The sequence below is a fragment of the Ambystoma mexicanum genome, chromosome 8 (genome assembly GCF_040938575.1).
Source record: "Ambystoma mexicanum isolate Mex_15411 chromosome 8, UKY_AmexF1_1, whole genome shotgun sequence".
Lineage (NCBI taxonomy): Eukaryota > Metazoa > Chordata > Amphibia > Caudata > Ambystomatidae > Ambystoma > Ambystoma mexicanum.
Genome location: NC_090929.1, coordinates 671,113,891 through 671,128,154, shown reverse-complemented (window position 1 = coordinate 671,128,154; position 14,264 = coordinate 671,113,891). Strand labels below are relative to the sequence as shown.

At 47.7% G+C, this 14,264-nt stretch overlaps 1 protein-coding gene across 1 annotated transcript in view; it reads right to left on the bottom strand.

Moving 5' to 3' along the window:
- LOC138472340 (Y-box-binding protein 1-like) overlaps nucleotides 1-14,264 on the bottom strand; it is a 707,873-nt gene that overhangs the window by 231,068 nt on the left and 462,541 nt on the right. The window contains exons 6-7 of the mRNA XM_069610465.1: nucleotides 8,287-8,369; nucleotides 7,900-8,165 (exon numbers count right to left, since the gene is read on the bottom strand). Coding sequence (XP_069466566.1) covers nucleotides 7,931-8,165; nucleotides 8,287-8,369 — 318 coding nt within the window. The 3' untranslated portion in view covers nucleotides 7,900-7,930. The remainder of the gene's footprint in view (nucleotides 1-7,899; nucleotides 8,166-8,286; nucleotides 8,370-14,264) is intronic.

The window sequence follows — 14,264 nt, the reverse complement described above, 5'->3', positions numbered from 1 at the left end:
CTCATTTCTCTTGGGAATATTAACACTTCTACCCATTCCTCAGGCTCTTTGGTGCCTACATCGCTTTCCCATCTATCCCAGATACTGGATAATTCCCGGGTGTCAAAAGCAGATACTACTCGGTACAGTATTGACGTGACCTTCGACTTAATTTGTGAAGCTAGTAAGTTGGCCTCCAGCAGGGAGCACTGTGGGACCTCACTAAGGACTGGGAATTGGTTTCTAACCGCATGTGCCACTTGCATGTACTTGAAGTGTTCTGCTGTGCCCAGAGCACATTATTCACGTATAGCCTCAAAGGGAAGGAGCTTGTCCCCATGGATCACGTCTGCAAGGTTCTTGATCCAACACCTCTCCCAATGCTTGAAGTGGCCCATGTTAAGAATCTCTGGGAGAAGTGTATTCCCCCATAGGGGCTGGCTCAACCTCGGCTTCCTCCCCCAGCCAATATGCATATGGTCCTCGTCCCACACCTGTTGCATGCAGTGCAACATGAGTGGGAGGGCTCCATCATTCCTCGTCTGGGATATAAGATCTGTATAGGGGTCCTGATTCCCATCCAACCGCAACTGTATGTGAAGTAACCCTGGAGTCCTGTGTAGCCAATTGTTAACAACTCCCAATTGTGCTGCCCAATAGTATTGTTGCAAGCAGGTCAGACATATCCCCCCCTCCCACATCGACCATTGGAGTCTTCAGGGCAATCCGGGCCTGCTTCCCTCACACCCCTACAGCAGCTCCCTAAGAATCACCTCTATTTCTTTGAATACCTTCTTGGATATCATGAGCGGGCCATTCTGTAGCACAGAGAAACCTGGGAAGGGATACCATTTTGAAAAGGGCTGCTTTGCCAATCAAGTTGAGTGGAAATCCACCCTGAATTTGCGGGTGATCGGGAGCAGGTTCAGGTCTATAAAGTCGTAGAGGAAGTCCCCCAGTTGAACACCCAGATACCGGAAACCGGTCCGAGATATCTGAGAAGGGCAGTCCTGTGGGAGTGCTGTGTCCCCGTCCTGAAGGGGTGAAAAACGGACTTCTGCCAGTTCACCTTCAGGCCGCTGGCTCCCTGATACTCAGTCAGTATCTTCGACACCGCTTAGCAGGACGCAACTGGGACGCCAATATAGATCCTATCCTCTACCCCCCCAGGGCCACCTGAAACCCACCCACTCCATGCTTGATCTAAGCCTCACTGCCAGTGGTTCCATTGCTAGGGTGAAGAGCAGGGGTGAAGGGGTAGAGGGTGAAGCCCCACTGCATACCCCATTCTAAGGGAAAGGTCCTGGAGCAAACCCCATTAACCCGCACATCAGCTACCAGTGACTTGTATAGCAAGCGCACCCAGCTCAAAGTTCTCCCGAAAGCCCATTTTTTCCATAGTCTCCCAGAACAGAGACACAAAGGCTTTCTTAAAATCCACTGACCGTAACGCCAGCGGACCAGGGATAGTGGAGGCCTGACCGATGGCCAGTTGCACCCTGCGTAAATTAATGCAGGTAGACTTTGCTGGCATAAACCCACCGTGGTCAGTGTGAACAAAGCTAGCGATAACCCCCTGCAGACAATTTGCAATAGACTCTGGCCAGAATCTTTACCGCCCCGTTTATCAAGGAAATTGGCCTATAAAAAAGGCACAATATTCTGGTTGTTTCCCTGGCTTGGGAAGAACCATAATGAGAGCCTTCCTTGGAGCTTCTGGCAGAATGCCATCCCCCTTAATTCGTATAAATAACCAGTTGAGAAGTCTGACCACCACCCTCCCAGCTTCTTCCAAACTTCCACAGGGAAGCCAATTGGGCCCACAGACTTCCCCGACTGTAACTGAGCCATCGCGGTCTTCACCTCGTCCTCCGAGATTCGCCATCCAAACTTTCCTGCTTCATTACAGACAGCTGCGTGAGAACCAGCGGGTCAGCTTCCCCCATACCCGATCCACCCAACGTGGCCATATATAGTGATTCGTAGAACCCTGCTAACTCCTGCGCTATGCCCACTTCCCTTGTTAAAATTTCCCTCGCCTCATTCTGCAAAGCCCTCACCTGCCCACTATCCCTCTCCCGGCGCTCCAACAACGCAAGCATCTCACCCGCCTTGTCCCCAACCTCATAAATCTGGCTGCGCCTACACCAATGCGCCTGCCTTGCGTTGTCCAATGCTATGTCCCGAAGTGCCTCTTGGGCTCCCCATAACTTCAGCTGTGTCTTTGGGGAATTGGTAGCCATCGAGGTTTCTTCTGCTCTTTCATAGGCCGCTTCAGCCTCCCGCACCGCCCGTGCATGCCGTTTTCTATGTGCCAAAATAAGAGCAATCGACCACCGACCCCGGAAGACCACCTTGTAAACCCCCAGACTGTACCGGACTCGCCACTGAAAATATTCCTGTGTGGTGTGTTTTAAGGCCTCAGTGAAGTCAGGGAAACCTAAATAATAGGAGCCCAGTCTCTGTGTGGGTGGCTCGCACCGGCTCTTGAGCGTGACCAATAATGTTGAGTGATCTGAAATCCCCCTAGCTAACAGCTAGACTTTGCAGCGAGGTGGACCCCAGAAAAGAAGGAGTACCCGGTCTCCCCCGCATGCATGGTCCTCCACGTGTCTAGCCAACCCATTGCTCTAACAAAGGTACATAGATTAGTGGGGTGTCCCAAATTTCTGCTACCCAGGTGCGAGCTGTCGATGCCAGTGTCCATCACGTCATTAAAGTCACCTCCCAGGATCCACCTCACCGCCTCCCCCAGTACTATAAGCTTCTGGAGGTCATTAAGTAGCTCCCGTGTAAAGGGGGGGTGGTGTGTTTACTGCTACTATTCCCCACATGGCCCCCCACAGTTGCCCCCCCTAATCAACACAAACCTCCCGCCAGGGTCTGTCCTCACTGCCATGATCGAGAATGGCACCCTCTTATGTATTATGATCATGGTGCCCCTTGTCCCTCTAGCAAAGCCGACATGGTAGGCCACTCTAATTTGTGCGCATAAAGAACTTGCAATGTGTCCCCTCCAGGTGAGTTCAGTAAGCAGGGCAAAGTCGTGGAAATGCCGGTTGAGAAAGTGCAATATTAACCAACGTTTAATGCTCGAGTACATCTTGTTTACATTCCACGTTAACAACGCGACTCCCTTATCCTGTGCCATCCAACCCTGTATTCAGATACCAACTAGCTACTCCTGGGGGGGACTGCTGCCCCATTAATTCCCGCTTTTAAGCTCACCCTAGAAGCCCTAGTAAGAAAGACTGCCTGCCCTAGACAAGTCATGAGAAACCCAGAACACGAAGAACCATAACCCCCCCACCAACCTGCACTTCTCCCCCGACTAAAGCACCTGTCGCTCTGTGCCTGTGTGAAACCTACATGAACCTACTAACTCAACCATGAACGGGGCACCCGCCACTTCAGCAGCAGGCCTAGACTGGGCTTGTGTCAGGTTCATTTGTCTGGTGAGATGGATGTGCTGTAATTTCTAGTAATTCTGTGTTTATTTAACGACTTACACAATTCATACAAAGTTCCGATTAAAACGTACCTTAACTTCCATTGTTCAGAAGGAGAGTTCCCCAAGCCATCATGGTGGGGAGGAGGCAGGGTCCTGATTGGATGAGAACATTCCGCAAGATGATTGTAGGCTGAGGTGGCTTGGAAACAGAAAGAGAATTCCAAACTTCCTTTCATTGTCCTCACCTTAACAGGAAGGTCCTGCTTTTTGTATCTCTTGAAGTAGGACCCATTTTAATCTTTGAATTCAGCCCAGGTTGGTGAAGGGGCAGGTTGCAGTCCAGATTCACGATGGACAAAAAAAGCAGAGATCTGGTGGGAGCGCAGCGCTCCGATTTCTAGAGAAAAGTTCTTATACTAATCTACTGAAGAAGTAATCTGCATTCATGAGAAGTTAAGAAGTGACTTCAAGTTTATTTTTAATCTCTTAGTTAGTTTAGGTGTTTAGTCAGTTTTAAATGCCAAGAAAGCAACCTTGTGAGTCCAAGTTGGGAGCAGCGTTCTGCAAGGAACTGTAATTTTAAGTTGACAGCAGTAAAACCAATCACACTTGTAAGCATTGATTTTCTCTCTGAAGGAAACTCTAGATTAATCCGCATTAACATTAAATGCTGTTAAGAAAACTGCTGTCAGGGAAAAAGATGTTAATAATATGCACACGCTACGGCAGACATTTCCTTTATTTGCTGCAGCTCGCGCGCATGTCAAGGACAGTGTAATGATCGCTAGCGCCTGGCAGTGATTTATAACATGAAAGTAAGCCTCAGACTGCATCTCACTGTGCATGCGCTCAGGATGACCAGTGGTTTCTCAGGAAGAGAGTCAAGTGCAGCTTTCTCTCATATCCTGGACAGGGGTCTAGGAGTTAGAAGGTAATATTCCTTGAAGAATGCAATAGAGGAGATAAAAATAAAGGACACTGATTACTTAAAGACTCACTCCAAGATTGATAAGTCTAGCACAATAGACTTGAGGTATCTGCTGCCAGTTTGTTACTGGGGGTTTGAGTAGTTTAGGAGCACGTTTGCCCAGGAGAATCATTCCAGAAGAACAGTTTTCTAGTCTGCCTCCATCTAGCAAATCAACAGACATGTTTCCAGACTGTGGGATGGTACAGCATTAGTTTGAACAGCTAGGAAACCTCTCATAAGTAAAAGGTTGTTATGGTTCTATTTGGAGCTTCTGAAATAAAACTCACTTCCCAGCTCTCAATGGAAGCACAACAGGTATAGAAAAGTACAGAGGAACTCAGGTGGGGTGTTTTGTTTAGGAAGGTATTCATCTTTTGTTTTCTCATCCTCTGCAGGTGCTTGGCTATTTGGAGAGAGAGTAAGCTGTGTTCTTTTTTTGTTTTACCCACTCTCCCCTTTCCCTTTGGGGTGTAGAGACGTCTGCTTTTACAATAAGTAGTCGTCTACACATCTTAGAGGGACTGTTGGGCTCAGCAGCTCCCGCGGATCAAGGTTCAGGACCGGGCAGCTTGTTCTAGATCCCATAAGCTCCATAGGCCAGTTCTCTGAAGATGCTACAACATAAATCTTCAATGTTCCGAAGGCGTGTCAACACCTGGCACCACCTTCACATCGCCATTCAGCCCTTCTCCCCTTGGTTCAGTCTCTTGCCCGCTACTTCCGGGAGAAAATGTCCTGTGTGTGCCTTGGGGCAGATGCTGGCACCAAATCAGTGCCAGGTCTCTGGGACTCCCTTGTGACACACAGGCCACTGCTGGCTGGAAATTCGTTTCATACCACTCCCATGCCTCATGTGGTGTGTTGAAGAGGAGCGCCTTCGCCCCATAGTAGAACTTCAATTACGAGGGGAAGAAGAGTGCATACTTGATGCCACAGGAGAGCAGTTTCCGCTTGACTGCGTTCAAGAACTGCCTGGCCCGCTGCACCTCCCATGTGTAATCTGGGAAAAAATCCAACATGAGAGCCGTTGTACGTGATCGGGCCGGCCGCACTCACCATCTGTAAGACTGTATCTCGAAAGTTTAAAAGTCTTGCGATAACAGTGCATAGGTGAGCTCCCGGCACTGGCCTTCCCATGGGCACCCGATGGGCCCTTTCAACAGAGAAGAAATTGGAGAGCTTCTTCAGGGCCATTACTTCCACCAACCACTGCTCCAAGAGAAGTTCCATGATAGGCCCTTCCACTTTCTTGGCAGCCCCAGGATATGGAGGTTGTTCCTCCTAGACCTCTGCTTGCTGTCCTCTGTCCTGTTCTTCAAGACTAAGCCTCTGGGACACCACCGTGAGTTGCTCCTCCATCTTCCTTACCGTGTCCTCCGTGTCCGACATCCGCTACTCCGCCTCACACACCCTTGAAGCTAGTTTATGGACGTCCAGATGCAGAAAGGAGCCCTCGGATGCCAGTCCATCAATCTTTTCCTCTATCGAGGACCGAGACTCTGCAATTGCCCCCATGATGTCAGCTAATGAGAGGGTCGGGTCTTGTGCTGGATTTTGCATGTGGGTGCTGTTCTTCAAATTGGACTGCCCTGCGGCCAGGCCACTGACCGCAATTTGGTCCATTTTACTTTGATGCATGATCTTTCTGCCCTCTGCTTTTGCCATGTTAAGATGGGGGAAGAAAGGGGGGCACAGCAGGGTACCTCGACTACTGCGCCTATACCCTGGTTACGGTCCTCTGGCGCTGCAATTCCAGGATCCCCATCACCTCCTCAGTCAATTCGTGTTAAAGCTGCACTGCCCACACCACCTGACCTGGTCACTGCAATCAACACCCTGCCTTTGCCCCGTCTCTGCAGGGCCAGACCTCTCAACCCTCTCACGTCTCTTCTTGCCCCCAACTCCTAGGAGGGCACCCCCTGCCCTGCCTCTGTACCTGCACCAGCAATAGGTAGTTCTGGTTCTGTGGGACCCCCATATACCTCACCCACACTCCAAGACCGCTCTGCCAGGATGTTTCACTGGCATGCATGACACCGGGTCCCCACCATCACCAGGGCATCCATGCTGTGTCAAAATTACATTTTCCCACTGCAGCAGCTCCAGACTCCCAGCCCCAGGCGCACTCCCTCCTCACCGCTGTGCCGCCCAGAGCTTTGGGGGTGCCCTCTGCCTGCCGCTTATCCTTTAATTAGCCCACGGGGGGTCCCAACTCGTTCCTACCGGTGCCAAGTCCTCCTCTACACAGGTCGGGCTCCTGTTCCTCCTGCCACCTTCTGGGCCCCCAGCCACCGACTGCAGAGACCATCTTGAAGTATATTGCAGGGATCAGCCTCATCTTGGGCAGCGTACTGCCGCGCTCCTCCACCGGTGCCTGAGATTGTCCCGACGGTCCTCCTCCCGGGCTGTGTGTGTCCTGCTGCTAAACTATTTGGCCCCACGGCAGTCACAGCCCGCACACTCTGCCTGCGGTCTGTCTATTCCCCTGCGACCAACGGTGGTCCACCCTGCCCCACAGCTCTCTGGTGGGGTTGACGTCAGAGGGGGTCGACCTCAACTGCCACGGGCCCGCCACGCTCCGGCCTCTCAAAAGATGGCGGCCACTTTCCACCACCGTCTTCTTCACTTCACCTCTCTCCGCTCGGTCACTCACTTCCTGGCTGGAGATCTTGGCCTCGGTGCCACTTTTCGCAAATCCAGCAGAATATTCAAGTCAGTATATTTTCGGCCGCATCGAGCACCGCAGATCTACTCCCTCATCCTCTGCTGCTCATCAGCGCCTCAATCTTAAGTCATCCTTTGATGTTACGGAGCCTTTACTTTTGGTTGATCAAGTTCTGGTTTCCTTCAAGCTCAGTTCTCAACAACTTCCCACCACCTCTTAACACTGAAACACCCTGACACCAAACCCAATGTCTAGATCTCCTATAAGCTATGGGGAAAGTGGAGAACTGGGATAAAAAAATAATCATAGCAAAAAATCTCTCAGATATTAAAGAAAAAAATACAAAGCCAGGTGAAAGGTTTACAGAAGTTACTTGATCTGGTGAAAAAACAACCAAAAGGATTAAATGAAACTAGCATTGATCAATTGTGGTACAAGCACTCGCAAAATTTGAAGACCAGCCCTTATTTACCATTGCAATAATGCTTTCCGCTTTTCTATTAAAATATTGCTTGAGAAAAAAAAAAATCTGGAATCTCCCTAATGGGGAGATGGAAATTTCAAAAGGCAATGAATCACCAGCACCTTTTCTTCAAAGAATTGTGAAAAACATGAGGAGGAGGTGACAGAAGATAGTTCTGCAGCATAGAAAACTCCTGATTAAAGGAAAAAAAAAAAACAGGAAATTTAGAAACCCTTTGGCCTACCATCACAACCACGTCTTATCTTGTCGTGAACTTCATCGCTTAGTCAGCTGAGAGAAAATCTGTTACCGATTTAGCTAGTGTTATCCCATGTGAGTTTTCATCATTTTGCAAAAGGTCAAATACATACCCGGTTGATGGTTGAGATGGTAAGCCGGTATTTACTCAGCACCGCCCTGCTCGGCCTCGGGAGCAGACGTGTTCTCAGCTGGAGGGTCGGCTGTTTTGGTCTCTTTGCCATCTTGTGGTTTAGGGTTTTCTGGGCGTCTGCGTCTGTAGTTGAAGTTACGACGATACCGACGTTGAGGTGGTTGCTGACTCTGGGTCCCATCCCCCTGGTTTTCCTTATCTTCTTCATTTATGTCCTCTCGAGATGGTCTTTGACGAGGAGGGCCCCTGCAGAAACATTTAAGACCAAGAAGCATTTTCTAAAACGGTCTGGTTGTTTGAGTAATGCACCAAGATAACACACCGATATGAGCGATTATCTCTTAGCCATGTTTACAAGTGAGCTTACCTGCGGAATCGTGGTCTATAACCCCTGAACATATTTTGTCTCACTGGTCTGCCTTGTTCTCCCGCACCCTGGTTATCAGCATCCTGTGAAAAGGTACAAATAAGTTATCAAATACAAACTGTTTATGGAGGAAATAAGTAATGAAGTAGAAACTGTAGTTAAAGCACTGCAACAGTATCTTAGTGAAAATGGTGAATCTTTTCTTTCCATGGGTGTCTAATAAGGTTGTAAAAACCTCAGGTGTCGAGCATACTAAATGAATCTTCTACTACAGGCTTAATAATGGAGCCCAATCTCTAAGCGCAGAACTGGGATATGAACCTGTGTCGCTCTGCATTGTCTTGCTTCCAAGACAAACATGTTGCCCCCCCCAAGCTATCGTCCCAGCCTCTTATAAAGGGAGTTCTTACCAGTTATAATGTATCAATGTTTTGATGGATTCCATAAATTCTTCTCCTCAGAATTCTCATCCACAAGTGGTGCTTCTAAAAATGTGTGCACTGAAGTGCCAGCTCCTCCCTACATCAAGAGATCAACCCACCCATACCTGCACTTCCTAGTATAGTTTCTGGCTTGGTTACCTGAAAAACTCATCTTCAAATTTGGCAAAGGTATATTCTATAAGCGAGTAACCAGCTAATATCTGGTGCGTGCTCTGCTGCCAATTTTAAATTATCTATCTAGCAACCTTAGATCTGGAGATGCTGTCGGTTTACAGATGACAAAAATAAATGCGTTGCCGCTTTAACACAATGAAAGCTGGAGGATTTACTGAGAAAGGTCCCAACATTAAATAACTGTGCAATATTTGATGAATCTCCATCTCTATGCCTGGAAGGGGTTGAAACACACTTAGGCGATGACCAACCACACACATACAAATGCATAATAGGTCCATGCCAGGCAGACCGTCGTTGGTCAAGAGAAATCCTGTCAAAACATTACATTTGTAGTGACTAAGGTACTCGCAGTCCCTAGCTCTCACTCGTTCCCAACTTGTTGAGAATCCTGTGGCAGGCAGACGCCATGGAAAACAGCTCTTTAGACAGAAAAAGCTGTGGCGAGAATTAAGAGCCCCCTGCTCGGATCCATCTTCATGCTAGAGTCTCTCATCACTCTATAAATACAGTCACCAATGGGCTAATCAACAGCTCCATATATTCTTGCTCCAAACACCAATGCAGTTAACCTAGCATATGATCGAGGGGACAGCAGTGTAGGAGTCGTCTAAGAGGGAGAGCTACAGAATTTGAACACCTTTATACTTGGATGTTTGCCCTTCTTTGCAACCTGGTAGGAAAGACAATACAGTCCAGAATGTGGGGAATTGGGTTGCAGCATAGTCCAACAAGCTTTAAGCAAACATGTTACATAGAACCTCTTGAACAAAAGAAAGGAGAACAACTTCTGTCTAATTGAAAATTAATGTTACCAGTTCCATTTTGGTTATGAAAAGCTTCTTCTAGCAGCGAATTATGCAGGTTCAGCTAAGTATATAAAGAAAACAATTGTATCCCCGTTCAAGACTACATAAGGATCCTTATAGGAGATTGGCGGTCCTTTTTTATTGATAATTTGTAAGGTGCTTTATACAACATAATTGTGTTTCAAAGCACCACAAGGCTAAATGGGAAGGGAACAGGGGAGATCATAACAGTAGCAAGATATAAAATGCAACAATAATATATATATACAGTCGTCCTACTAGGCCTTGTGGCATTCCGCCAAGCAAGTGCATTGACGAGAGGTGCAGGGGAGGGGGATCAAAAGGGGGTGCATAGGAGTGGACAAGTGCTGGAGGAGGGTCCAAGAGGGAGTGCTAAGGGGAGCCATGAGGAGAACCTCAGACTAATTGCAAGTCCAAGCATCTCTCAAGGGTGGTATGTGGAGCCATAGGCAGGGGCCCAAAGGGCAATGGAGAAGGGGGCTGGTATTGACGGGGGAGGAAGGGCCTGTGAGGTTCATGAGGATCAGGCCACCGGTCACAGCGGCAAAGGGGTGATTAGCAAGGAAGGGGAAGAGGTAGAGAAGAACAGAGTTAATAACAGTTTCCAGAACCTAAGGAGGTCCGGCTCAAATATGAAAGGGGCAGGGAGGCTGTTCCAAAGGGAGGCACCATCCGCAGAGAGAGATCTGCCCCCCACTCGCTGCTTAGAGAAACGTTTGACCGTCAGAGTTGGAATTATATGAGTGACGGGCTCGAGCAGAACAGCATTAAGGGAGGGAAAGTTGGAGATAGTTCCCTTCATGCAGACCCATCATAAACAGCATTGGCTCACTTACGGACCTGTTTCCCAATTCATCGACGCACATCTTCAACCACTCGTCACAGGCTTGGCATCATACAAAAAAGATACAAAACATGTTATTCAACAGCTCAAATCAGTTACCGGGGAGGATGAATTCAGACTAGTGACATTGGATGTAGCTTCGCTCTATACCAGCATACTGCACAATAAAGGATTGGAAACAACACAATATTTTCTCAAAACCAGGTCCGTTTCATTCCTACAGCAAAACGACATGTTACTCGAAATGCTTCATTTCACACTTCATAACAATACTTTTAACTTCGACAAACAAATTTACTGACAAAATCAGGGCATGGCAATGGGTGTCAAATATGCCCCACCATATGCAAATCTTTGTGTTGGGCATTTTGAACTTGAACATGCCTGGAGACACACATTCTTCACCACTTAAAACTGAATTATCTACTGGGGATGCTACATTGACGATGTGCTCATCATCTGGAGAAGAAGAAAATTAAAACTTGAAGAATACCACAACTATTTGAATCAGAATGACTATAACCGCAAATTTACACTCACAGAGAGCATCTCTTCCATCAACTTCTTAGATCTAAAACTGTACATTAAAAACAAATCTATCCATACTGCATTACATGTGAAACCAACAGCAGTCAACTCCATATAACATGCAACCAGCAATCATCCTGTGCACGTCATCCAAAACAGTCCATTCGGAGAACTCCAGCACATAAAAGGAAATTGCACTGAGGATGAGGAGTTTGAAAAAAATGCTCAAGCATCTATCACAAAATTTAGGAGGCGAGGCTACTCCATTCAACATCTAAATAAAATGTACAACAAAACCAAATTAAGACCAAGAGCAGAATTACTTACATACAAACCAATTCAGAGTTCACCTCTGGATCCACAAAAAGTATGGTTCATTACTGACTAAAGTTCCAATATCCGATCCTTATAAAGAATCTCGACAAAAAATTGGCAAATCCTGACATCAGATGATGATATCGCACCACATTAGGACGACAAAGCAAGCCTTATTTTTTTTTCGAAAAGCTCATTACCTTAAGGACCTACTTAGCCACTTAAATTATACGACGAAAAAGAAAGAATCATGCCTTCCGCAATTATGGAACTTGCCCAAACTTAAGGGGAACTACAAATGTGGAAAATGTTCAGCATGCCAGCATTCCATTAATGGAAAAATTGAAATCCTACTACCTAATGGTATTATATCACCTATATCAGACTTCATCAACTGTCACTCCAAAAACATAATATATACTATACAATGCATCTGCCAAAAACTATATGTGGGAAGTACCACTAGACCACTCAAGTACAGAATACAAGAACATCTACGCAACATTAAACAAGATGATATCAAATTCCCACTAGGATTTCATGCTCAGCAAAAACATCAAGGAGTACCCAAGGACGCCATCAGATTTCACGGAATTGAAAACGTTTTTCCACCATCATAAGGTGGTAATTTCGAAAAACTACTGAGATCCAAAGAAGCAAAGTGCATCTGTCTACTGGACTGCTGCCACACCAGCCTGAACATAGACACGGATGATAAATGTTCTATAGCAATGCAATAGTAGAACAAGTTACTCTCTTACCTGGTAACGTTCTTTCGATGGGATGGCCCGACAACGTATTCCATATTTATGAAAGTAATCACCACAGCTGTGCTGCTTCGGAAAATCTTTCGGCGTCTGCGTCCTGCGTCGATACGCCGCCCGTGAGGACCTCCTCCGACGGCCGACGTCACTGGATGTTAGAAGTAGGACGCACGACGCCCGTAGCCTAAGTTGTAGTTTTTTCCCAGAATGTGTGGCACCAGTCTTCTGCCAGTCTGACCACACAAAGCCTTGCGGAAACGTAAGCTGCAATCGCATAAGAAATTCTGTAGCGGGGAAGGCAGGGAGGGAGCGATATGGAATACGTCGTCGGACCATCCCATCGAAAGAACGTTACCAGGTAAGAGAGTAACTTGTTCTTCGAGGGGATTGGGTCCTCCGACGTATTACATATCTATGGCAGACTGCCAAAGCAGTACCAATGCAAGGAGGTGGGAAAAGAAATTAGAAAACAGAAATTTAGAATGCCCAATCAAATTGCGGAGTAAAGGACCGCCTTGCCAAAGGCCAGATACTGCCCCCGGATGGAATCGAGGGAGTAGTGACGTAAAAAAGTATGTACCGAAGCCCAGGTGGCTGCATCACAGATGTTATGAATAGGAACACCCCTCTGTAGGGCAGTAGAGGCAGCCATACCCTAGGTAGAATGGGCCCGTAAGCCGACCGGTGGTTCCTTACCCACCAAGCGTCAACACTCAGTGATAGCCAAAATAATCCAGCGAGACAAAGTCTTTTTCGTCATAGCTTGTCCCAAACGCTTTCCAGCATAACCAATGAAGAGTTGATCGTCCACTCTGAGCCGGGACATGTGTGAAATATAAAAGCTTAACGCTCTCCTAGGATCAAGCCTATGGAGCCTCTCCTCTTCCTTACCAGGATGTGGAGGAGGATAAAACGCCGGAAGAACAACGTTCTGGCCTAAATGAAATTCCGACACCACCTTCGGAAGAAAGGAAGGACAAACTCCAAGGACAACCCTGTCCTTATGAAAAGTGAAAGGCGGCTTAACTGAAAGTGCCTGTAACTCACTCACTCTGCGAGCGGAAGTGACCACAACCAAAAATACAGTTTTAAGAGTTAACAGTCTCAAAGGGCATGAATGCAAAGGCTCAAAACGGAGCACCCATCAGAAACTTGAGAACAAGGTTCAAATCCCAACCGGGCACCTGGAAAGGTGACGGAGGGAACACATTAGTGAGCCCTTTCAGAAACTGAGAAATTAAAGGAATTTTAAAACAGGAACACTTTTGAGACGAGCGTTTAAATATGGACAGTGCCGCCAGGTAACCCACTTGTGGGCCAAAGAAAGCAAAAAAGACAGAACTACGGAATGTCACATGAAAAAGGATACACATTCTTAACCCTGCACCAGTCGCAGCACTTACGGCAACGGTACAGGGACTTTGTTGCTGGCCGTCTGGCCGAGAGCAACACCTCCATCACGTCTTCATGGAGGTCCCAATCCTTATACCTCAACCTTTCAGAAACCAAGCGTGAAGGTTGAGGGATCCGACCTCTGGATGGAGAACCTGACCCCCCCCTCCTGTGAGAGCAGATCGTCTCGGAAGGGAAGACGACATGGAGGGCAGATGGACAAGTCGAGACGGTCCGGGTACCACGTCCTCCGGGCCCACGCCGGAGCAATAAATCACCGGGAACCGAACCTCAGTAACCTCTGCAGTAATTGCGGGATGACGGGGACTGGAGGAAACGCGTACAGCAGTGGGAATGACCACTCCACCACAAATGCGTCTCCTAAGGCTCCTTTCGGAGGAAATTCCCACGAGCAGAACCTCTCACACTTCCGGTTGACACTGGAGGCGAACAGATCCACTTGAGGGGACACCCAAAGGGCAAAGATCTCCAGGAGAATCTCCTGAGCCAACTTCCACTCGTGAGAGATCGCGCTCTGCATGCTCAGAGCGTCCGCCGTCTCATTTTCGTCTCCGGCCAGATGAACTGCCGAGATCGAAACTTCCTGCTGGATTGCCCAGAACCAGAGCTGCATCGCCTACCTGCACAGAGGAAGTGACCGTGCCCCCCCTTTTTGTTGAGGTGCATG